Source organism: Capra hircus, chromosome 19, assembly GCF_001704415.2.
Source record: "Capra hircus breed San Clemente chromosome 19, ASM170441v1, whole genome shotgun sequence".
Lineage (NCBI taxonomy): Eukaryota > Metazoa > Chordata > Mammalia > Artiodactyla > Bovidae > Capra > Capra hircus.
This window is the reverse complement of record NC_030826.1, coordinates 23,077,180-23,101,473: the sequence shown is the minus strand read 5'-3', so window position 1 is coordinate 23,101,473 and position 24,294 is coordinate 23,077,180. Positions and strand designations below refer to the sequence as shown.

The following is a 24,294-nucleotide window of genomic DNA, read 5'->3' as shown; positions in this document are numbered from 1 at the left end:
GAACTGAGGGCGACAAACGGTGGCCCAAAGTGACAAAGAACACCTGATGCTCCCAACCGAGGAGCGGCGTGCACAAAGCTAGCTGAGAGGAGGGGCTTAGCCCTCTATCGCACAAATGGAGAATCTTCCTAAGTGATGCAACATGATAGCGTAAAAAATATCAAAACTCAAGGAAGCATATCGGCCCTCCGAAACTGAAAGCCCAAGCCTCGAGCCCGCATCCGGTGTTTTCAAGTCCCCCAAAGCAGACCACCAGCTTGGGAAAAGTTTACACGGAGGTTTCTCCTAGAGGGGTGTGTAAATAAACCTCGCGAGAGATCGCGAGGAGCCCCGCCCCGCCAGGGAGGACACGCCCCCGAGGCGGGGACCGGAAGCGACCTATTCAGCCCGGAAGTAGTGGCGACTTGGTACACGTGAACGGCAGCATGGCGGCCCATCGCTCTGGCCCGCTTAAGCAGCAGAATAAAGCGCATAAAGGCGGGCGGCATCGGGGTCGAGGGTCCGCGCAGCGAGATGGCAAAGGTAAGAAGGTAGGGTTGGAGGAAGAAGAGCTGTTTGATCGATATTAACTGCTTTTCTTCGTACCCAGAATGAGTTCCTGCTTCCGGCCTGGACCTCGCGCAAAGGGTCTAAGGAGGGCAGACAGGGGTCCCCTTTCTTGACCTGCCAGTGCTTTGCGCAAGATCAGAAAGGTCTGATATCCTTCCAGGCCGTCTAGCACCGAAAACCCTAAGCAAGAAGGTGAGAAAAGATCTCAGCAGGGTGGACCAGAGGCATCGCGCCAGCCAGCTCCGAAAGCAGAAGAAGGAGGCGGTGAGAGGACTGGGGGTTAGGGGACTGGTGTGGCTTCACAACTTTTATAGGCGGGTAATGCCTCGAACTAGAAAATGTGACCCTGGGAAGGACTCAGAGATGGAGGATAACTCTAGAGCACGTGTCAGGTGTGCAGGCTGTAGCTTTCTTTGCTTTGTGCCTACCTCCTGCCCACCTCCTTGGCATACCTGACACCTTTTAACAAGAGAGACACTGGTTTGGAGGCTGAGGATGGGCCTCTGTACTGTTGGAAATGCAGTGCTGGAAAAAAGTATTGAAACATTGAGGTGTTCTCTGATGCTTTCTTTCCTCAGGTTTTGGCAGAAAAGAGACAGCTTGGCAGCAAGGATGGCCCTCCTCATCAGGTACTGGTGGTGCCCCTGCACAACAGGATTTCTCTGCCAGAGGCCTTTCGGCTCCTTCAGGATAGGGACACTGGAACTGTACACTTGAATGAATGGGGAAGCACCCATAGCTTTATGCTGTTATGCCCCCGCTTGAAACATCGGTGGTTTTTCACATCGGCAAGGCCAGGTTAGAGTATGCAACAATATTTCCTATCATTATGTTTTGAGCATTAATGGTAATACTTTGTAAGTAAAATGTCCTGATGTCAACCACCTTTTCCTACTGACTGTCTTCTGTTCCAGGGGATCTGCATACTGTGTTAGACATGGCTAAAGTGGCTGATACCATCCTGTTCCTCCTTGATCCACTAGAAGGCTGGGATAGCACCGGGGATTACTGCCTTTCTTGCCTGTTTGCTCAGGGCCTTCCCACCTATAGTAAGTGAGTTGGAAGTATTGCAGGCCAAGAAAGGAAGTAAATTAGCATTTATTGTTCACCTCTAATTTGCCAGATACTCTGTCTAACGCTTGATATTTTTGGGGGGTTATACGAGTATGTGTGGCCTTAACTTGGTCCATTATTTACAAGTCATATATCAATGTGCCTATTTCTGGACTGCCAGTTGCCCAGAGAAAGGAGATTATGAAGTTTGGTTTTATTGTGAATTTCTTTAGTGTAACTGAGTGTTGGGTTGCCCAGTGATGTCTGGGCTCACAACTAAACTATTAGCTTGTTTGTGAACTGCAGAGGGGGAGTTTCATATAGTGAAGCAACGTCATGAAACCTTTTCTCTTTTGCTCACAGCGTTAGCTGTCCAAGGGATTTCTAGCCTCCCGCCGAAGAAACAAATAGATGCCAGAAAAAAGCTAGGTAAAGCAGTGGAGAAGCGCTTTCCTGAGGACAAACTCCTCCTGTTAGATACTCAGCAGGAGGCAGGGATGCTGCTCAGGCAGTTGGCTAACCAAAAACAGCGGCATCTTGCCTTTCGAGATCGGCGTGCCCATCTATTTGCTCATGCTGCTGACTTTGTGCCTAATGAAGAGAGTGACTTGGTGGGCACCTTGAAGATCTCAGGCTACGTTCGTGGGCAGGCTCTGAATGTAAACAGCGTGCTGCATATCGTTGGACATGGTGATTTCCAGATGAAGCAGATAGATGCCCCTGTGGACCCTTTCCCTTTAAATCCGAGAGTGATCAGATCCTCAAAGGACTCAGGCACAGCAGTGGAGGTAAGATTGGTGTTCTTAAAAACTATGTGTTGTACGTTCATGGATGAGAACTAATTAACGTCAGAGAAAGTGGTACGGCTACACACTTGGACAAATATCCTAGTCCCTGGAGGTAATTGTCAAATAAGGCAATAGTCAACTAGAAATAAGTTGATGTATCAAATATTTATTCAGTGCTTTGTAGATGCTTTGCATAGCAATTGGCTCCGAGTCTATAGATAGACACAGATGTAGTCTCTCTCCTTAGACAACTTAATTAGGTCAAAAATGGCAAACACCTGTGAAATAAAGATTGAGAAAGTATGGTTGAGCTACATGTTTGCAGTGGAAGTTGAGGAAAAGACTGGCAAGATTCCCAGAAGAGATTGACTTGTGCCAGGTATTGAGAAGGATGAATGTGTTTTATAAGTTGAAAACAGATGGAAGAATATCCCAGCAAATAGAGACAACATGAGCCTAGGCAAAGTGATAGATCAAAGGGTTTCTTGAACTCTGAGGATAACAGTGGCTGAGAGTAACAAACAGGTAGGCATGGGATCAGATTATGAAAGGCTTCAAGAGCTAAGCAGACTTATAGATTTAGAATGCTAGGAAATAGAACCATTTGAAAAATCCTGACAAGTTTTGGCTTTCTATTCTATTTGAGGACTGTGCTCTTCTAGATTGTTCTAATTTGTTAGATTTAGTAGATTTTTGGCTCACACTTAATTGACTGTCAACTGTTTGGGTTTTCAGATTTGTGCTGCAGATGCTGTAGCTGATATGGAGGAAGACCTGAAGGTTCTAATGAAGGCAGACCCTGATAGACAAGAATCTTTGCAAACAGAGGTTATCCCAGATCCAATGGAGGGTGAACAGACCTGGCCCACAGAGGAGGAGCTGAGCGAGGCACATGGTTGGTATTGGCAAACTTGAAATTCATCTAGCCTAGAATTGTGGGTTTTGTCTAACTACTCACAGTGAGGACCTTAAAAGGTAGCATAGATGAGGAAGTACTGGAAGTCTGTCTTCTCTTACCTCCAAAGGCTATAGTTTGCACTGAGGAAACACTGGACACAGCTTTGCTCTAAGAATTACTTACTGTTTCCTAATGAACGGGTAAATAACTTCTGTTCATTGTAAGACTTGTTTGACCGTGTTAGTATTGCTGGTTCTGAGGCAGCTGAAATAAATTTGCAAGTGCCTGCCAGAGTTCCTGATATTGGTAGCAATGTATCCTGTGTCATAGAGGAGAGGAGGAGGTGTGTAACTTCACTCATGTGGGCTTTTACAGACTTACTGAAGGAAAGTTCCAAGGTAGTGAAGAAGGTTCCCAAAGGAACATCCAGTTATCAAGCTGAATGGATTCTGGATGAGGATGGTGAAAGTGGTGGGGAAGGAGATGAATACGATGATACAGAACACGAGGATTTTATGGAAGAGGAATCTCAGGTAAGGAAATGGGCCCTTGGGCACCCTCTGTGTATAGCTCCCAATGCAAGGCAAGGTGCATTCCTGACCCTAAGGGGTATGTGTGGTCTGTTTGTTAAGAATAGCTTTGTAGTTGCCAGACTGGGTCTCTGTTTTATAACTCATTCTCTGTTAGAGTTAATATTGGTTTGGACTGTGTATCTAGTAAATTTCAGCATAGTGGCCTCTTGTGTAAAGATGTGAGTTTCCTCAGAAACTGTGATCCTTCATTCTACAGGATGAGGGTAGTGAAGAGGAAGAAGAGGAGGAATGTGAAACTATGACTATAGGAGAGTCTGTACGTGATGATCTGTATGATGAGAAAGTGGATGAAGAGGCTGAGGAGAAAATGCTGGAGAAATATAAACAACAAAGACTGGAAGAGATGTTCCCAGATGAAGTAGATACCCCCCGTGACGTGGCTGCTAGAATTCGGTGAGTCAACAAGTCCAAAATCAATCAATACATTTTTATTTAAAACTTATATGGCTCAGAACTATGTCAGTGTGATATAAAAGAAGAAAAAACACATTGTTCTACCTCCCAAAGGCTAACCTTATACAGGAAGGTAACACAGACATATAGGAAACAGTTGTATATATTCACATTCTACACTGTGTAGTACAGACTAATAATGTTACAGAAATACACTCGTGATTAATTAGCATATACTTCCTTTGGAGCTAAGACTTGATTAAAGTATATAACGTTTGGGGAAGTTTGGGTAGAACAGCAAGAACAAAAGAGTTAGGGGTGAAGGTGATCCTATCCGCTCTAAAGGTGAGTATCACTAAAACCAGAGTTTATGCTGGTTGTTAGAGGGGTAAGGCTTTTATCAAGGACCTTGCTAGTCAGGTTAAAGAGCCACTCCCGGATATGCAGCAGGGAGCCACTGTTAATACTTTTAAGAAGCTGGGGTTTGGTACTGAAATACTTCTTACTGGCTCTTTTAGGGGGTGGTCCTGATTTAGGCCATTAGATTATTTTGAAAGGTAGTTCCTTTAAGCTAAAGCCTTAGCCATTTCATTTATTTAATTTTTAAAAGTTAAAAAGTTTTTCTTTTCTTTTTTTTCCTTTTAAGCCTTAGGTATTTTAAGTGAGTTGAGTGAACCAGTTAAGCAGCACCATATAAATGTCACTGTGAATTTCTTTAAAATATCCTCTGTATTCTAGATTTCAGAAATACAGAGGCCTTAAGAGCTTCCGGACATCTCCATGGGACCCTAAGGAAAACCTTCCTCGAGATTATGCTCGGATCTTTCAGTTTCAGAACTTTATTAATACCCGGAGACGCATCTTTAAAGAGATCGAAGAAAAAGAAGTTGAAGGAGCTGAAGTATCTGCTTTCCTTTCTCCATCCCTATAATCTGCTTATTTGCCGAGGTCGTGTCTGTCCCCCCTCCCCACTCATTCTCTTGGCATGAGTACCTTAATGAGTTTTATGCTGCATACAGCTGATTTAGAGAAGCTACTGAGGTACTGATCAGAGTGATACTGGGAACAAAGAGGTGTCAGAGATGTTAACTGGGAAAGCTTAATCTGGGTAGTTGAGGCATCTGTGCAAGGCAGTCTTGGAGGGTGAGCACTGGCTTTATCAATGTTTGGGAGACTGTTAACATAGTTGGAGAAATGCTTCATCATTATTTAGACCGTAAGAGTATAACTGCATGACCGTATTCTGCTTTCTCCTGGCAGGTTGGCTGGTATGTCACACTTCATGTCTCTGAAGTCCCTGTCTCAGTGGTTGAACACTTCAAGCGAGGCACACCCTTGATTGCATTTTCGTTACTACCTCATGAACAGAAGGTGAGTTACTGTCTTGTGGGAAACGGGAGTTACGGCACTTTCCAACCAGTTTTATCTGACAGCCTAATGTTTTATGTGGCTGATGTTTTGCTTCTTGGGATGTGAAAGTCTGCCTTTATGATGAGTGAGGAGAGGACAACAGAGAAGTCGATGATGGTTTTACCTACATGTCTGAACCTGTCTGATGAACCTCAGTGATGTCATCTCTGTATGGTTCTGAGACTTCTCTGACCTAAGTATGTTTGTCAGATCAGACTTTAGTCAGGGATTGGCATCCATAAAAATAAAGAGGGCTTCTGCCAAGGTATGGGCTTCCCTTGTGGCTCAGCTGGTAAAGAATCCACCTGCAGTGTAGGAGACCTGGGTTCAATCCCTGGGTTGGGACGATCCCCTGGAGAAGGGAAAGGCTACCCACTCCAGTATTCTGGCCTGGAGAATTCCTTGGACTGTATAGTCCATGGGGACTGTATAGTCCATGGGGTCGCAAGGAGTTGGACACGACTGAACGACTTTCACTTTCACGCCAAGGTACAGATCTTTTTTCTCTTGGTGGCCAGCAGTCATGTAGGTTGGGGTGTAAGAAAGCTCTGGCTTTTGGTCAGTGTGAGTAACGGTTGAAGCAAGAAGTGTCTTGAATGAGTGTGGTTTGGCGGTGTGTGGTTAGTGACTTGTAGGCATTTTGTGGTAGATGTTGAACCCTTGCATGTTACACATGGGAAGGTCAACTAGTATAAGCAGGGACATGAAAGTTCTGAAAGTCAGCTTATTTTCAATTTGAATGCAAGATATTAGTGAAGGTAAAAGATGGATTTGTGTTTCATCATTTATACTACACCATAGATTGGTATAGGGCTTCCCAGGTGGCTCAGCAGTAAAGAATCTGTCTGCAGTGCAGGAGATGTGGGTTCAGTCCCTGGGTCTGGAAGATCCCCTGGAGAAGGAAATGGCAACCCACTCCAGGATTCTTGCCTGGAAAATCCCATGGACAGAGGAGCCTGGCAGGCCACAGTCCATGGAGTCACAAAGAGAGTTGGACACAACTTAGTGACTAAACAACAACATAAATTAGTATTGTCAGCTCTTAGGGTGAACCCAGTCTGCTGGTTTGGTTTGTCTTCTTTTACTTTAGGGTGTTCTACTCCTGATAGGAAGTTCTGTTTCTCTACTTGGTCCCAGATGTCAGTACTTAATATGGTGGTGAGCCGGCACCCTGGCAACACTGAACCCGTGAAAGCTAAAGAGGAGCTGATCTTCCACTGTGGATTCAGGCGCTTCCGAGCCTCACCTTTATTCTCTCAGCACACTGCAGGTAAGCAGGGCAGTTTCTGGGTTTTTGTTCATTTTACTGTCTTTTAGGGGACTGTGATTTTGCGGCAGGGGGTGGGAGTGTGGGATGGCGGGGATGGGGTGTGCAGATACAGCATTTCAGACTTTGGTTTAGGAGCCAGTGATGTTTCCATTCAAAATGTCTGAACCTGTCTGAAGCATCCCTGTGATGCAAACTGTGTGGTGCTGAGGCTCCTGTGCCATGAGTATTTGCTGCAGAGTCAGTGTTGAATAGGGGTTGGCAGCTTTCAAGAAATGATGTGTCATGGAACTCTTGGCATCTGATGTCCCAGTGGGTGAAGTCTAGGGGGTGGCCCACAGTTGGATAAAGCAGAGGTATATGGCTTCTGAGATCTTGAGATTAGATGAGAGTTTGGACAGTGATGACTAGGGATACTCCTATGACAAAAAATGATTGTCCTCTTACAGTCTTTAGAGTGGGAAGATATTTGCAGTATGTCAGGGCTTCTGAACGTTACCCACACTCTCAGCCCCCAGTGGTGGCCAGAGGAAGGTGAGAAAAGGCAGTATTAATGGATGCTCTGGATAATTTCTTTGCTCACCAACCATTCTGTCTAAATGAGGGATTGATATTGCCCTTTTATTTCCCTATAACTTTTGGTATTAATTTTAAAAAATTATTATCTATAGCTGTTTTTGTGCTTTAGTGAGAACTGAGTAATTAGAAGAGATACTTGATGGCCACAAAGCCTAAAATACTTAATCTGATTATAGAAAATGTTTGCCAGTCCTTGCTCAAGACTTAAGAGCTGTTGAATTAGTGTTTTTCTGTAAAGCACCGATTCTTAAATGAGGTAGGGTGATATGTATCAGGATCACCTGGAGAACTTTGACAAACCCCAAAATACAGTTCAAGCTCCAAGACTCTGCCTCCTACTTGAAAAATCACTCTGCTAGGATAAGGTTGTATTTTTCAGTTGTACAGAGGCCAGAAAATGTTTGGAGAACTAGTAGGATAAAGAAACATTAGTTGCCTTAGTTTAAGAGTTCCAGTGATACAGCTTTTTCACAGGCCTCTGGATTACCTATTGTTTCTCAAAATATGTTCTGGTTTTTATTCTTTTAATGGCAGCGGATAAACATAAATTTCAGAGGTTCCTGACTGCAGACACAGCCCTGGTGGTGACAGTATATGCCCCAATCACTTTTCCTCCTGCATCTGTGCTGCTTTTCAAACAGAACAGCAATGGTAAGTTGAGTTCACAGAGGTGAATAGCCTGCAGGTCCTTAGTAAGATTAACTGCTCTTTGTATTTAAATTTGGGAGTCAGATGGTAACGAAAAAGTAATGATGTTTTTTTAAATTATCCCAATTTCAGGATGACAAATGGGGTTTTATCTTGCTTGCAAACCTTAGCTAATTGGTGGAGGCCGCTCAGGGTGCTCTATTTAGGGTAGGTTCTGAGGACAGGCTCAGCAGGAATATCAGTGATCTTGGCCATGAACCCAGGAGGGCCACATAGTACATCCCCACTGGGTTTCCCAAGATCTCTCATAGGTCTTTAAATAGACTGGACAATAAGTGACGGCTTTGACCAAAAGCCTCCTGCTGCTCTGCCTTCGCCCCTCAGGAATGCACAGCCTCATTGCCACAGGCCATCTCTTGTCAGTGGATCCAGACAGGATGGTCATCAAGAGAGTTGTTCTGAGTGGTCATCCTTTCAAAATTTTTACTAAGACGGCAGTGGTGCGTTACATGTTTTTCAACAGAGGTAGGTGTGACAGAGGGGATCCAGTTGCCTTTGTGGGATGAAGGTTGGGTTTATACATTATGGATAGGTGTTTCATCCTGGTCTTCTGTATGTTTCTTTATCTAAGAGGATGTACTGTGGTTTAAACCTGTGGAACTGAGAACAAAATGGGGCCGCAGGGGCCACATCAAGGAGCCTTTAGGTAAGAGAATGTGCGATTTGGGAGCTTGTGTAGACTTCCCCAGTGCTGTTAAACGACCATTGGGTTAAGAGACCACTGCTTTAAAGTTTTCTGTTAATATGACCAATTCATTCTGTTTTCATTCTAGGTACTCACGGTCACATGAAGTGCAGTTTTGATGGGAAGCTAAAATCTCAGGACACAGTACTGATGAATCTTTATAAGAGAGTTTTCCCCAAGTGGACTTATGATCCATATGTACCAGAACCAGTCCCCTGGGTGAAAAGTGAGATTTCTTCGACAGTGCCTGAAGTGGACATGGAGTAATGGATTCAGTGGGATTCTGTCTCACTGCTACTAGTGAGCACTCTAGGGATGGGAGCCTATAGGTTGTGATTGCCCAGTTTGTGCTTTCTACTTAAGGGCTCCTGCTCCTTTGTGCAGAAGACTTTTCTTGGCCCTGAGAAGGTGTTTCAGTTAAGTATGGATGTTTTTCTAGTTCAACTTAGTCCAAAAAAAAAACCACCATTAAATCTTACTGAAATACACATTCTCCATTAGGGTTTTGAAGGCTGTTTTAGAGGGGAAGATAGGAACTTGACAATGACCAGGAGACAAAATTTCCAAGTGTCTAGACACTTGAGTCCCTTTCCTTCCTTTTGCACCTATTAAACAGAAACAGATTGCTAAGGAGCTGCCTTTTCATCCTGCTTCTTCACCCAAGTTAGGGAGGTTAAGTCTACATTTCCACCACTGAGCACAATACAGATGTTCTTTACTTCTGCGGGAACTGTTTGAAAATGCTGAGACAGCACAGCGGCCACTCCAACACCAGCTGTAGGTTCAATAAGCAATTTCATCCTCTCCCACACCAGCTGGGTTGCATACTGTCGGTATAGAAGGGAGTAAGAATTAGTGACACAGGAAAAGGGGGAAAGAGCCTAGTTGGTTGGCCTCTATGCTTAAAGGCCAAATGGGGGTGTATGCCCAGTCTGAGTATTCCTGTTTGTGATACGTTTGTGTTTGCCAGTGAAGGGCAGGGCTTTTTTCATTCTGACTTGCTTTACTGTCTTGACACTCATCTAGGACACCCTCTCACATGTTATGAAATCACCTAGTCAAGTTCCCTTGTGGGTTAGTTGCCATTTACAACAGGAAGGTTTTTGCCTAATAAGTTGCTCCGCTCTTTTGTTGTTTTCTTTCCTCTTGGAGCCTCACCTTAATTTCATCCTCGGTGACAGTGAAGACATCATCCACGAGGTCTCTTATAATAGGCCAGGTGTTTAAGCCAATGCTGGATTTGATACCATCTGCTATGGTTTCCGGAGGATAGGGGTTGGGGGTCAGTTCCCCTTTGAGTTTGGACTGGTAGCAGTCATCTGCATTCAAGGGTTCAGCAGCATATACCTTCACACTAGGTCTCAGAGCCTAGGAAGAGGAGTATTAGATACCTTACAACTAGCCACAGCATTTTGCCTGCATGCTTGCAGTAAAACAGATGGTACAGTTAACACATTTCTGCCCAAGAGCCTTTCTTTTAATCTATGTAATAGAAATAAGGCCTTTAAGCACTTTAAATTGTTTTCTACTCTGGCCTTCAGTTGCCTAGATCACAGCTGGTTCTGCTGGTGACTTGGGAAAGGAGTAGCTCCTGACCTGGATAGTAAGTTGGTGAGATGGAATTCAAAGGACTGTGAGGGTGCCACTCATTGAAATGGCTTTTGTGCTGTAAAGTTTTCATTAAGAAGAGGGCAGTGATGCAAAGCAGAGCCTTCCACCTCAAGTGCCAGGGGATGATAAGAAGGAACGGCAGTTTGTGGGGAATGTTGAGCAAGTATTCACAATGTACTGTAATACAGAATAAACTTCTGTGCCTCAAGTGGGGAGTTCTCCAGAAGCTGTTTTCTCACCTTCACTGTAATGGCTATTCCAGCAAGCATTCCTCCTCCTCCTACAGGTACCACCAGTGCATCTACCAAGGGAACCTGCAGTGAAAAGAATATAAAGTATTAGAATAGGCGTGTTAATAACCAGTTTTATATGTACCTATGAAAGGATTGGTTCTGTGGCCAAACATCAGCACTACTGGCAGCTAAACAACTAAGCCGGTACCTGGTTTAGCACTTCCATGGCAATTGTCCCTTGCCCAGCTATCACTGCAGGATCCTGGTTGGAATGTATCATAATGCCTTCTGTTTCTTCCGCAATTCTTTTTGTAATATTTTCTCTGGCCTGAAAGAGGACATTACTTTAGCTTACTTTATCTGCATTTAATAGAGTCCCCAACAAGTTAGATTCAGTCATTTAACACTTCATTGGCTGCTTTTCTCAGACTTGGTTCTGGCACCGAGGATGTGACTGAACAAAATAGCGCCTGCACTCAGTGGAGTTACATTCTAATATGGTGGGATAGGGTGGGATATAAGTAAATACATGCTATGTCTACATGGTTTGGAGGAAAATGAACAAGTCCTGTGTGTGTCCACAGAATATTCCAGAGAGAAAGGAACAGCAAGTACAAAGACCACAGAACAGGAGTGCTTGGCTTTGAGAAACTGCTAAGTTAGTGTGGTTGGTGTGGAGTGTTTGGGGGACAGTAACAGTGGAAGATGAGATCAGAAAAGTAGTAATGGGCCAGTTCATCTGGGCCACAGGTGATTGCAAGAACTTTTGTTTCTGGGACTTCCCTGGTGGTCCAGTGGCTAAGACTCCATGCTCCCAGTGCAGGGGACCAAGTTTCCATCCCTGGTCAGGGAACTAGATCCCACATGTTGCAACTAAAAGTTTGCATACTGCAACTAAAGATCCCACGTGCCACAACGAAGATCAAACATCCTGAATGCCACAACTGAGACCCATCTCAGCCAAATATTGAAAAAATACAGTATGATTTCTTAAGTTTGTTTAAAAAAAAACACTGGTTTTCACTGTATATGAGGTGGGAAATCATTGGAGAATTTTGGGCTGACAAGTTGCCATTTACTGATATGCGGGAGATGGAAGGTGGAACAGTATTAAAATGAGTTTAGTTTTAGGCAGTTTGAGATAACTATTAAGACACCCAATTGGGAATATACAAGTCTGGGCTAAGAGTAAAGGTCAGGACTAGAGTTAGAAGTTATAAACTAGGAGACCATAACTAGATCATCTGAGTGAGGGGCGTGCCAACATTTAAAAAGGAGAGTGGAAGCTGTACCCAGTGAGGTAGAGAGGTCTCACATGACTGACCGCTGCTAAGGTGGTGCTGAACATTCTTCCTTACCTCTTCGCTCTGTTCACCGTATACTATAGAGGCTCCATAGGCTTGTATTGCCAGTTTTTTACAGTTGGGAGCTGTTTCCGACACTATGACATGAGCAGGAATCCCTGGGAGGGAGAAACAACGTTTAGCTAGTACAAATCAGAATTTAGGATAGAAATCTCTGTTCTGGTCACTTGTAATTGGGCTGGGAAATTTATTTCCATGGCTATCACCAATCTCACTGAAAGTTAAGGATACTTTTCCACTCCTCTGATGACCCTACTCAGGACCCTGGAAATTAGTAAAGCACCTTCCAATCTGGCAGCAAAGGAGAGAGCCTGGCCATGGTTTCCACTGCTGCAAGTAACAACAGCTCTGGGCTTCTCTTTCGGATGGGCAGAAATCAACCCTCTGATTGCATTAAGGGCACCACGAATCTGGAAAAGAGGGATGGTGAATTAATCCATTTGTTTTAAATGTTTCTTTTCAAAAAATCCCCACCAGCTTTAGATTTTTCTCTCCCAACACTGCATACCCAGTAAATTGTATTGGTTGTACCTCCTAAATATCTCATGTTCATCTTGGCCACTACCTTGGTGAGGCTTAATTTCTCAACCGGGAGTTTCTGAATCTCAGCTGATCCTGCCTCAAGGATCATTCTCATCTAATAGTTCCGCTAGATTATGAAAATTACCCTTTAAAAACAAATGTTACCTTTTTCATTGATTGCCTATCTTTGTGAGAAAAGTACAAATTTGTTAAAAGCTGCAGCCTTTCTAACATACTTAATATGTTACTTTCTAACATATCAGTGTCCTAGCCATCTTAAGTTGCTGCTAGTTTCCTACCAGGTTAGCTCACACCTCTGCTTCTTGACATGCTGATGCCTCGATATGGCTAAAAGTATCATCCTATAAAACTTGGATCAAACATCACCTGGTTCAAACTTCTTGCTCTCCCAGGCAAAATTAGGTACTCCATTGGCTTCCTTGTTCCTTGTTTGTGTATCTTTTTATTTGGACTGTGCTGCATGGCTTGCAGAATCTTAGTTCCTCAGCCCGGGATCCAACCTGGGCCTTTGGCAGGGAAAGCACAGGGTCCTAACCACTGGATGGCTAGCGAATTCTCTGTATCTCTGTGAGACGCTTGTCATCAACCTACTTTGTCTTCCCCTGAAAGTATGGGTGTAGGGCAAGGCCTCCAGTACATACACCTGGTATAGGTAGTGAAAATATGTGCTTGATGTGTGACAAATGAAGAACAAACCGTGACAGAAACAAAGGGCAAAAGGAAATAGAGAAGTTTCTGTATTGTTTAAAAGTTCTCAGTTAATGGGTGCCAAAAAAAGGTAAATACATGATATCCTAAAGCTGCCACTTAACAGGTACTAATACTTCTCGACACAGTCCAAAATGTAGCTTTCAGGTTTTTACTTGAATGAATCTTGAAGTTCCTTCTAATGAATGAAGTTCAACTAATGGTCAGAAAATTCTGATAATGAAGAAACATAGAAACCTATTTTTATGCAAAGGAGAGGCCCTGACATATATTACAGAAAAAGAAAAAACTTTCGTTATATGAGGGCTGAGCCAGGTTTAGACCTTTTTTATTCATAATGTATAAACACATAGCAAGTAAATGCGTAAACTTGGGTATATACAGCGTGATCACACGTCGTGTTGCAAAGTCATGTCGCAAGGCATTGGACACAACAACACAGGTGTCCAAGTTGACAACTGTGCTCTCTATCATTGGAAGTTCCCCTTTTCATCCCCAAACATGTCCTAATTTGGACAGTAAGCTGTATGTGATCACCTTAATTATAAGGAAGTTTGGGATAATGTAAAAGTGGCTCTCTGGAACACTATGATGCTAAGTAACCAGGACTTACCGAAGGAAAATTTTGACAACCCTTTCTTTAGCTATAAAAAGACATTAATTCTACCTACCTCACTGGGTGGTCAGGAGGATCATATACATTTATATGTGAAAGTGGTTTGAAAAGAAACATGGTACACTATCAAAACGGATTGTTACCTTAAAAGATCCAGTTTTCTGGAAGAGTTCACATTTGAAGAAAAGATTGCGTCCTGTTATTTGATTCAAAATGGAACTTGTTAGTACTGGTGTGAGGTGAATAGAATCTCGAATGTTGACATGAGCTTTTTCAACATCAGCAAAGGAGATGCAGTACTGATCACACATGGTTCTGTAACCCAAGAATAAGAAGGGGGTCAAAGCAAGCCTAGACAATATATTTAATGAAAAGATTTTGAGAACGCACAGACCCATGGAATGTACATCCCCAAGAGTGAACCGTAATGTAAACTATGGACTTTGGTGGTAATGGTCTATCAATGCAGATTCAACTGTAACAAATACACCACTCTGGTGGGGGATGTCAATAATGAGGGAGGCTATATATGTGTGGGCAAGGGGCATATGGCAAATTTCTGTACCTTCTTAGCAGTTTTGCTGTGAATCTTAAACTCAGAAAACTAACACTCAAAAACAAAAACAAGAAAGAAAATGCTATCACTGGAAAACAGACTCAGCCTGTGGTGTTAATGTGGGAGCCATCTTCATTACTGGGGTTCTAGAATTTCTGCTGGAGAAGGTAATGGCACCCCACTCCAGTACTCTTGCTTGGAAAATCCCATGGATGGAGGAGCCTGGTAGGCTGCAGTCCATGGGGTTGCAACTGAGCGACTTCACTTTCACTTTTTACTTTCATGCACTGGAGAAGGAAATGGCAACCCACTCCAGTGTTCTTGCCTGGAGAATCCCAGGGATGGTGGAGCCTGGTGGGCTGCCGTCTATGGGGTCGCACAGAGTCGGACACGACTGAAGTGACTTAGCAGCAGCAGCAGAATTTCTGCATAAGGGAACACCTCTCAAAGCTGAGTTTTTTGGTGTATAAGTTTCTTCTGTTGAAACTATAGGAAATAAAGTTGATTCCTGGAGATTCTGGAAGGCTTAAAGCTCAGTCCTCACCTATACCATCCATCTGTTGCTACTGCCACTGGTCTCTACTTTTTCATCATTGTTGTGAAGCTAAAATAAACTGGTTTCAAAATCTGCTACAGATTTTTATCTTAAAAAATATTTCACAATTTACCAAGGGGAAAAATCGCCTACAATCCTACCATCTTAATAAATTCACTTTCTGTGTTTCCTTCTGTTTTTTCAATATGCATGTAACAGTTAAACCAAAGATAGTATTTCATCTACCCTTTTTCCATTTGGCTCACTTTCTTCAAAGTTTTCCTAATTATAATTTCCAGTAACTGCATTAAGCTTCCACTTTTCACTATTTTTATTGTGATTATTTCCTTAACAAAGGCAATGCATATTCAATAGAAAGACAATTTAATTTGCTTCCTCTCCAAAGACAATTGCTACTAAAGTTCTGGTGTCTCTATGTCCAGACCCATATACATATATGCAGACAAAACTTTTTTGACAGGTTTGGTAACTTGCTTTTTTCAGACAGTATTAGGAATATGAACCTTAGCTTATCAATTGATATGACTTTTTAAGAAAGATTTAAAATTTTTTATTTCTCGGCTGTGCTCTTTGTTGCTGCACAGACTTCTCTAATTGCAGGGAGCAGAGGCTACTCTCTAGTTGAGGTATCCGGGCTTCTCACTGCCGTGGCTTCTCTTGTTTTGGAGCACAGCCTCTAGGGCACACAGGTTTCAGTAGTTGTGGCACACGGGCACTGTTGCTGCATGGCATGTGGGATCTTCCCTCACTGGGGATCAAACTCACGTCTCCTGCATTGGCAGATGGATTATTTACCAGTGAGACATCAGTCCTTATGTGACTTTTTAAATCACTAGTTCTTTTTACAAAAATACCATAGTTTGACATAACCCTGTTGAACATTTAAATTTTCCTTTTTTTTTGCTATAATAATGATGTAATGAAGACTTGTTGCAATATCTTTATCTCTATACATGGTTTGAGTAGATTCCACCGGTGGCATTTTGCACTAAAAGGCATACATACTTCTAAGGCATTTGACACCTACTGCCAAACTGATCAGAAGAGTTATAGATTATGTCAATTTATATCCCATCATCACTTTCTGAGGGATGACTATTTTCCTTTACCCTTATCATTTTTATCTGTCAATTTACTGAAATATGTCTAGTAGTTTAGATTTAATTACTAGTGACTGCCGGGAGCCAGCATGGGAGATCCCACCCATGGCAAATGTCATGTGGAAGAGAACTGTTAAGCAAGGCTTCAGGACTCAAGGGTCTCCCTGGGCCTTCTCGACCATCTACCTGAAGACCAGAATCTGTCTTACTATCTTGTGTCTTTCACCAACTTTCCTGACATACAGGGGGCTATCCCCGACCACCTTTCTCTAGAGAAAATCAACTTAGGGCTCTAGCTAATAAGTCTCCTGGACATGAGAGGAATGTTTCAAATCAAACCCCCTCTGTTAGCATTCTAGCTTGCTTGGCAGGTATATCCAGACTCTGGCAGCTACTCATGATTATTTATAGCCTCCAAACTGTGAGAGGCATGGAAAGCATAGAGCCTTTCAAAGAGTTAAAAGTTATTAGAGTAGTGCTGGTGTAGGATTTCATTATTGGGCCAATGCTTGTTGCTAAGTTCCCATATCTCTTATCCACTGTGCACCTGGGAATGCGTTAGTTAACAGTTAGAATGTAAGAAAAACAAGTGCAGCCTTGAAATTAACCACATCAGACTTTTGAGCTAATTGGTTTTCTTGCAACTCACTGCACCTTTGCTCTGTGAGAAATGTAACTCTGTTTGGCATTTTCTGAGGCTGACATAGATTAGGAATATAAAGAAAAAACACTTTGAGGGAAAATAAGTTTTCTGGTTGAGCAGCCTTTATCAAGAGGGTCATAAAATGTTCACAGGCCTCCAAGGCGAGAAAATAATGTATACAACATCATTTGTGGGAAAGGTTTGCAGAAAAAATCTTGGTTTCGATAAGGGCAAAACTGCTGGAATGTTTGGGCTGACTCTGTACGACCTTGCATCTTTCATTTCCCTCTATGTATAAGGCAAAGCATAAAAAGTACCTTTTAAAAATAAAGCTATTGGGCCTCGCTCACCGAAGCAACTTGGTCTCCCCGTGTCAATTATTCTCTCTCTCTCCCTCTCACTCTTTTTTAGGCTGATCCTGTGGAGCATAGAGGCTCCCTGCGTTCACTTACCTGCCCGGGGTTTCTAAGATCTGAACAGGAAGATGTTCTGGGTCTTCACTCCCTTGGGAGATGGGGAGGGCACCTGCGGCCTCCCTGAACAGGGCACTCCTTGTCTTGGAGTTTTATTGGCTTTCTATGTAAACAAAGGAATATCAGCCTCTTTCTCGACTCTATTTTCTTATCTTCAACATTCTTTCCTTATCTCTCTCTAAATCAATCACTGATGCCGTTTCTCCTTCCCGTTTCCCTGGATCTTGCGGGGGCTGGACCCCGGCAAGTGACAAACATTTTTTCTGTATATTGGCCACTTTTTCTTTTGTAAATCTTTAACACACTATACTGAATAATTTTCCTGTGAAATATAATAATTTATAAAAAAATAAAATTCTATTAATGCTCGGGGCTTTTCTGGATTTTGTTCCATTGATTAGACTGCCAATTCCTTTAATAATATTACTATGTTCTTCCCTTTCTAAAATTTATTGGCTTTTCTCATACATCAGTTGTTCCAAAAGAACTTTAGAAATCCTTTACCAAGGTTGCCAGAAATTTCTTTGTACAATGTACAAATGAATTGGGGTCATAACTAACATTTGAAAATGTTGAACCTCCACATCCATTAACAATGGATGTCTTTTAATTTAGTAAAGTCCTTTTGTTTTAGGTTTCTTAGTAAAGTTATCATACTTTATTTGCTCCTTGTATAGACCTGATTAAATTTATGCCTAAATGCAACATACTTTTGTTGCTTTTGAGAGAAGGCATTTTTTAGATTTTTAAACTGCTTACTGATGATGCATATGAAAACTAACAATTTTTATCATGTAATTCAATACTTTACCAGATTATCTTGTTATAGCTAATAGTTTTACAGTTTAAACAATCATGCCATCTGCAAATAATTTGCCTTTACCTTATAAACATACCTCTGGTAACTTTTCAGTGACTTCAGTTACTGGTTTATATGGATTTGCCATTGCCTCTTGAATTAATTTCAGTAATTTTATTTTGGTAAAACCACTTCATTTAAAATTTATTAGTATAAAGTTGTACATATTAATATTTCTAAGTTTTTCGTATCTGTCATATTCATTCAACAAATGTTGAGCATCTTCTATGTGTCAGATACTGTTTGATCTGGGGATACAGTATTAGAAAAGTAGACTTGTTCCTCTTCTCATAAAGATTACAATGTATTGGTCAGGTGTCTTAATAAATAATCCAATTAAACATGTATTGCCAATAACTGAGTGTTAAGGAGGTGTATTAGGATAGGATAGTATATTCAAAGGCTTTATTTTAGATCAGTGAAGGTCAATGAAGACCCCCTATGTAGAAGTGAATTTTAATTTTTCTGTGAATAATTAGCTTTTTTTTTGAGAAGTAAAATTAAATTATGACCTATAAGATGAATGGGCAGAGTAGTGGGGAAAGTGTTTCAGGTAGAGGGAATAATAATAATATGTGAAGGCTTTAAGGAGGGAAAGAGCTTGGCATTTTCCAAGAATAAAAGGATCAATGTATTTGAAAATGTGATCAATGGGAAATGTGATAAGAGATAAGGAAAGTGAAGTTGGCAGAGTCTAGATCATAAGGGACCATGACTCACGGAATTTTTTTTAAGAGTAATAAAATGTCATTGGACTTGTGATTACCAGGGAGGAAGAGCAGGGAGGAGGGATAAATTGGGAGGCTGGGATGGACATATACATACTACTATATATAAACTAGGTAACTAATAAGGACCTACTTCATATAGCACAGAGAACTCTATTCAATACTCTATAATGACCTATCTGGGAAAAGAATGTAGGAGTGGATATATTTTATGTATAACGGATTCACTTTGCTGTGCCACAGAAACACAACACTGTAAATCCACTATTCTCTGACAAAAAAATGTCACTGGAGAATTTTGAGCAGGTGACATGTAAGAATTCATATTTACAAAAAGTCACTTGCTACATTACACTGTTATGAATGAAAAGGAGATAAGAGTTGGAATCAGGGAATCCAGTTATGAAATATTGCAGTTGTCCACATAAAGACAACAGGGGCTTTGATGGTGAAAGTGGAGGCAGAGAAAAATAATCAGTCAAGATACATTTTGGAAAAAACAACTGAAAAATGGGCAAAGGACTTGAATAGACATTTCTCCAAAAAAGATATACAAATGGCCAACAAACACATGAAAAGATGTTCAACATCATTAATCATTAGAGAAATGCAAACCAAAACCACAATGAGATACTACCTTATGCCTACGAGGATAGCTATTATTAAAAAATAAAAAACCCAAATGGGAAAATAACAGGTGTCGACAGGATATAGAAAAACTGGAGTCCTTGTGCGCTGTTGGTAGAAATGTAAAATGGTGCAGCTGCTGTGGAAAATATTATAGTAGTTCCTCCCATAATTAGAATTACCATATGACTCAGCAATTCTACTTCTGGGTACATACCCAGGAGAAGTCAATGAGGGTCTCAAAGACATATCTGTACATCTATGTGCATAGCAGTATTATTTGCAATGGCCAAAAGGTGGAAGCATCCCAAGTATTCATCAACAGATGAATGGATAAACAAAATGTGGTATATACACACAATGAAATATTATTCAGCATTAAAAAAGGAGATTCTGACTTGTGCTATAATATGGATGATACTCGGGGATACACTAACTGAAATGTCAATCAGAAAAAGACAAATACCATATGGTTACACGTATGTGAGGTACCTACAGTAGTCAGATTCATAGACAGAAAACAGAATGGTGGTTTTAAGAGACTGTGGGGAGGACAGGGGGATGGGAAGCTGTTCAATGGGTATAGTTTCAGTTTTGCAAGATGAAAAGAGTTCTGGAGATTGGTTGTACAACAATGTGAATGTACTTAACACTACTGAACTGTACACTTAAAAATGGTCATGATGGTATATTTCATGTTACATGTATTTTACAATTAAACACACACACACACATTTTGGAGATTATAATCAGTTAGACTTCTTGGTTACAAGTGATAGAACCCCAATTTGAACCTGATGGAGGCGATGAGAATTTATTGGCTCATGGAATCCAGAAAAGTTGAACCATGGAAAGGGCAGGAATATGGAACATTAGGAACAAGTGGAACCAGGGACTTGGAGGTTTTCCAGGACTTACTGTTTCTCACCTCCACTGCTTTCTGCATGTCGGCTTCACTCTTTTCACTGCAGACCAGCTGGTTCCACATGGCAGGACACAGAGCTGCTGACAGCTCCTGTGTTTTGCATTTTATGGCTTCCACACTGGGAGGGTTTTTTTTTTTTTCTTCAGTTCAGTCAGTTCAGTTGCTCAGTCGTGTCCCACTCTTTGCGACCCCATGAATCGCAGCACGCCAGGCCTCCCTGTCCATCACCAACTCCCGGAGTTCACTCAAACTCATGTCCATCACGTCAGTGATGCCATCCAGCCATCTCATCCTCTGTCGGCCCCCTCTCTTCCTGCCCCCAACCCCTCCCAGCATCAGCATCAGGGCCATGAGGTGGCCAAAGTACTGGAGTTTCAGTTTAGCATCATTCCTTCCATTAGAATGGACTGGTTGGATTTCCTTCCAGTCCAAGGGACTCTCAGGAGTCTTCTCCAACACCACAGTTCAAAAGCATCCATTCTTCGGCGCTCAGCTTTCTTCACAGTCCAACTCTCACATCCATACATGACCACTGGAAAAACCATAGCCTTGACTAGATGGATCTTTGTTGGCAAAGTAATATCTCTGCTTTTCAATATGCTATCTAAGTTGGTCATAACTTTCCTTCCAAGGAGTAAGCGTCTTTTAATTTCATGGCTGCAGTCACCATCTGCAGTGATTTTGGAGCCCCTCAAAATAAAGTCTTACACTGTTTCCACTGCTTCCCCATCTATTTCCCTTGAAGTGATGGGACCAGATGCCATGATCTTTGTTTTCTTAGTTTTGGTTTAAAAAGTTCTGGGTAGGGACTCTGGTTGGCTCATATTGGGCTCGGACCAGTGGCCAAGAGTATGAGGTCATTTAAGAGAATACCATGCAATAGTTAGAAGTATTTATAAAAACATGAAAAAGAAACAATGATTTCTAGAATACAATATCAAATATGTATGTTTAAAATAGATACACAAAACAATATTATATATTATTCAAAGATACATGTATTTTCAAAGGACATACGTCAAACACATTAGAGTGGCTTCTGAAGAGGGAAGGAACATGAGTGGGAACTGGAATGTAGGAAAAAAAGAAAAAAGAGAAAGGCCTTGTTGACGATGTGAACCAAACAGTATGATTGCCTGAAATACACCTGAGGGAAAAATAGGAGCAAAGGGAAGCAGCAAAAGAGAAAAGAAAGGAAAAAACAAAATAGAAAAAGGAAAAGACACAGTACTATCAGTGAGAGTAAGGGGCAGTTTTTAAGGGAAAAAAAGGGAAAATATTGAAGTTATAAACTCCATACATGTCTACTACAGAGACAGAAAAAACGTACCTTGATATTGGATTGAATGGGGTTACTGAGGGAGAGGAAGGTAACTTCCAGGTTTCAATTAAGATGGTGGTATAATTTACTGAGATATAAGGCTGGTAAAGGAACATTTTAGGAGAAAAATCAGAAATCTGATGAGTTAAGTTTGCACTTCCTATGAAGCATTTGATAGGATGTCTTTTAGATTTTTAAAAATTTTTGCCAGAAATGTGTCTATTATATAATGTCTACTTTATTTCTGAAGAATGAGTGCTCTGATTTACCAAGTCTTATTCTTTTTCTTTAATTTATGATTTTATCTTTATTTCTTTCTTCTATTTTTATTTTCTAACTTTATTGAATATGTAGCTTATTACTTATTAATTTATTTGGCCACACCACACAGCTTGTGAGACTTTAGTTCCCTGACAAGGGATTGAACATGGGCTCTCGGCAGTGAGAGCAAAGAATCCTAAACACTGGACTGCCAGGGAGTTCCCAAGGTAACCATTTTAAAAAGTCTGGTATGTATTTTTCCACATCCTTTTTGATATATATAGAAACTTATATTTGCAATAAATGGTTTTGCTGCTCTCAGAACCATACTCTGTATCTTGCTCGGCAATTGGTTTAAAAAAATACATCTTAAATATGTTAGCACATATTTTAATTCTTTAAACTCAGCTTTCATTGTGATACAGGTCTAAATATGGTTGTTTTTTCATTTATTTTTACCTGGTATTTCATTAACCCTTTAAATCTGAGAGTTGAAATTAACTTTTTTTTTTGAAATTAACTTTTAAATTCAAAATTTCCATCAAATAAGTAAATTTTCTTCTGAATATTACCTTCTGAAGTCATATTTGATTCTTAGTTTTCTGGATCCATTCTCCATGTCTCCTTCATCTCTCAATGTGTGTGTGTTTGGTCGTGTTCGACTCTTTGTGACCCCTGGGGTGTAACTCACCAGGCTCCCTGTCCATGGAATTTGGTCGTGTTCGATTCTTTGTGACCCCTGGGGTATAACTCACCAGGCTCCCTGTCCATGGAATTTGGTCGTGCTCTTGACTCTTTGTGACCCCTGGGGTGTAACTCACCAGGCTCCCTGTCCATGGAATTTTCCAGGCAAGAATACTGGAGTGGGTTGCCATTTCCTACTCCAGGGGATCTTCCCGAACAGGGATTGAACCCTAATCTCCTGCACTGGCAGGCGGATTCTTTACCACTTAGCCACCTTTCTATTACATTTCCCCTCTGAATTCTGGTAAATTTTTTTGAGCTGGTTTTAACTTTTGGCGTATCTCATCTGCAGTTCACTGAAACGGTTGCATTAATTTGGCAATCATCTTTATCCTAGGGAAGCTTTGTTCACACATTTCATCTTAAAAAAAACAAAACTGTTCCAACATTCTGTCCAATTTCACTGTGATATCGAATTAAATATTTTTTCCTATTCCTTTCATGTTTTTAAAGCCTGCCATGCCATTTGCTCTGTCCACTCCAATCATTCTTCTTTTCCCGTCTACTGACTTCTTCCATCTGTTTAGCCTTCTGGAGGGGAAGGGTCTGCCACCTAATAGCAACTGAGTAAGTTGTCAGATTGTTCCCATCTTTTGTGCCCACTCAGTCTAAGGAGTAACTAGTAACTATTCTTTGATGGTGCAGAGGTCCAAAAGGCTGTGTGCCACTGGGAAGGAGCAAGAGGTGGAGGAAGGCAGCCTTGCAAGAGGGAGTTTCACCAGTTCTGAACACAGGCTCAGGAACAAACAGTAAAATACCAGTTACATTTCAAAGATGAAAAAAGAACAAAAACAAAAAGAAATCAACCTGAGATCCAGGAAAGTCAAGTAATTTTTCCGAAACTTCACAGTGATACAGCAAATTCCCAAATCGCCTCATCACACCTCCTGACTTATTTCCATACAACCCTTCCCTCAGCAAGAGCCATCTATACTGTATTTAAAAAAAAAAAAAAAAAAGGAAGTTTGGGATATAAACTACCATAAAGGAAAAGACTTTTGAGTCTCTGGCCATTATCCATTGTGTCATCCTGGGCAATTGCTATGGTCCTGACATTCAGTTCCATCACCTTTAAAAAAAAGGGTGGGGGGCACAATAGTAACTACCCTCCAAGATCTTTAAGGTCCCAAAGTAAAAGCCCGATGCGCCAGTCCGGGCCTGTGGCGAAGAGACCCTGGCCTAAGACGAATGGAGAAGGACCGGGCAGACTCCGAGCCCCATGCCGGCACCGGTGTCCTCGACGGCCACCACGACAGCAAAAGCAGTCACCTCCGCGAACGCTCACCTCGCTCGGCCTCACTCGGCCTCACTCGGCCGGGCCTAACCTCACCTCACATCCCGGGCACCGCGCCTCCAACTCCAGCCTCAACTCACCTTTCTGACCACATCTCTGCGCACGCGCGGCGCCCGCCGGCCCCGCCCAGCTGTCCCTCTGGAGCGACCGAGCGTGCGTTCGCCGGCTTTCCTCCCTGTGCGGCCACCGTCGTTTGGGGAGGAGAGCGG

At 41.9% G+C, this 24,294-nt stretch overlaps 2 protein-coding genes across 5 annotated transcripts; one reads left to right on the top strand and one right to left on the bottom strand.

Annotated features, from left to right (window-relative positions):
* TSR1 (TSR1, ribosome maturation factor) lies at nt 364-10,742 on the top strand. 2 transcript variants are annotated; one of them, XM_005693322.3, is made up of 15 exons: nt 364-522; nt 710-813; nt 1,128-1,347; nt 1,464-1,598; nt 1,966-2,390; nt 3,126-3,285; nt 3,664-3,821; nt 4,078-4,274; nt 5,013-5,175; nt 5,535-5,645; nt 6,822-6,954; nt 8,065-8,181; nt 8,563-8,703; nt 8,810-8,884; nt 9,012-10,742. In XM_005693322.3, the coding sequence occupies exons 1-15, from the start codon at nt 426-428 to the stop codon at nt 9,188-9,190; spliced, it is 2,415 nt and encodes an 804-aa protein (XP_005693379.1). In that variant the 5' UTR covers nt 364-425; the 3' UTR covers nt 9,191-10,742. The 2 variants fall into 2 exon arrangements, with proteins under 2 accessions (XP_005693379.1, XP_005693380.1); XM_005693323.3 differs by having other exon boundaries at nt 387-522; nt 1,128-1,178.
* Nucleotides 9,484-24,288, bottom strand: SRR (serine racemase). 3 transcript variants are annotated; one of them, XM_005693324.3, is made up of 8 exons: nt 24,166-24,288; nt 14,142-14,313; nt 12,415-12,541; nt 12,126-12,229; nt 10,976-11,095; nt 10,774-10,848; nt 10,082-10,291; nt 9,484-9,750 (listed from the first exon to the last, which is right to left on the bottom strand). In XM_005693324.3, the coding sequence occupies exons 1-8, from the start codon at nt 24,177-24,179 to the stop codon at nt 9,550-9,552; spliced, it is 1,023 nt and encodes a 340-aa protein (XP_005693381.2). In that variant the 5' UTR covers nt 24,180-24,288; the 3' UTR covers nt 9,484-9,549. The 3 variants fall into 3 exon arrangements, with proteins under 3 accessions (XP_005693381.2, XP_013827329.1, XP_013827328.1); XM_013971875.2 differs by lacking the exon at nt 24,166-24,288 and adding an exon at nt 24,122-24,156; XM_013971874.2 differs by lacking the exon at nt 24,166-24,288 and having other exon boundaries at nt 14,142-14,755.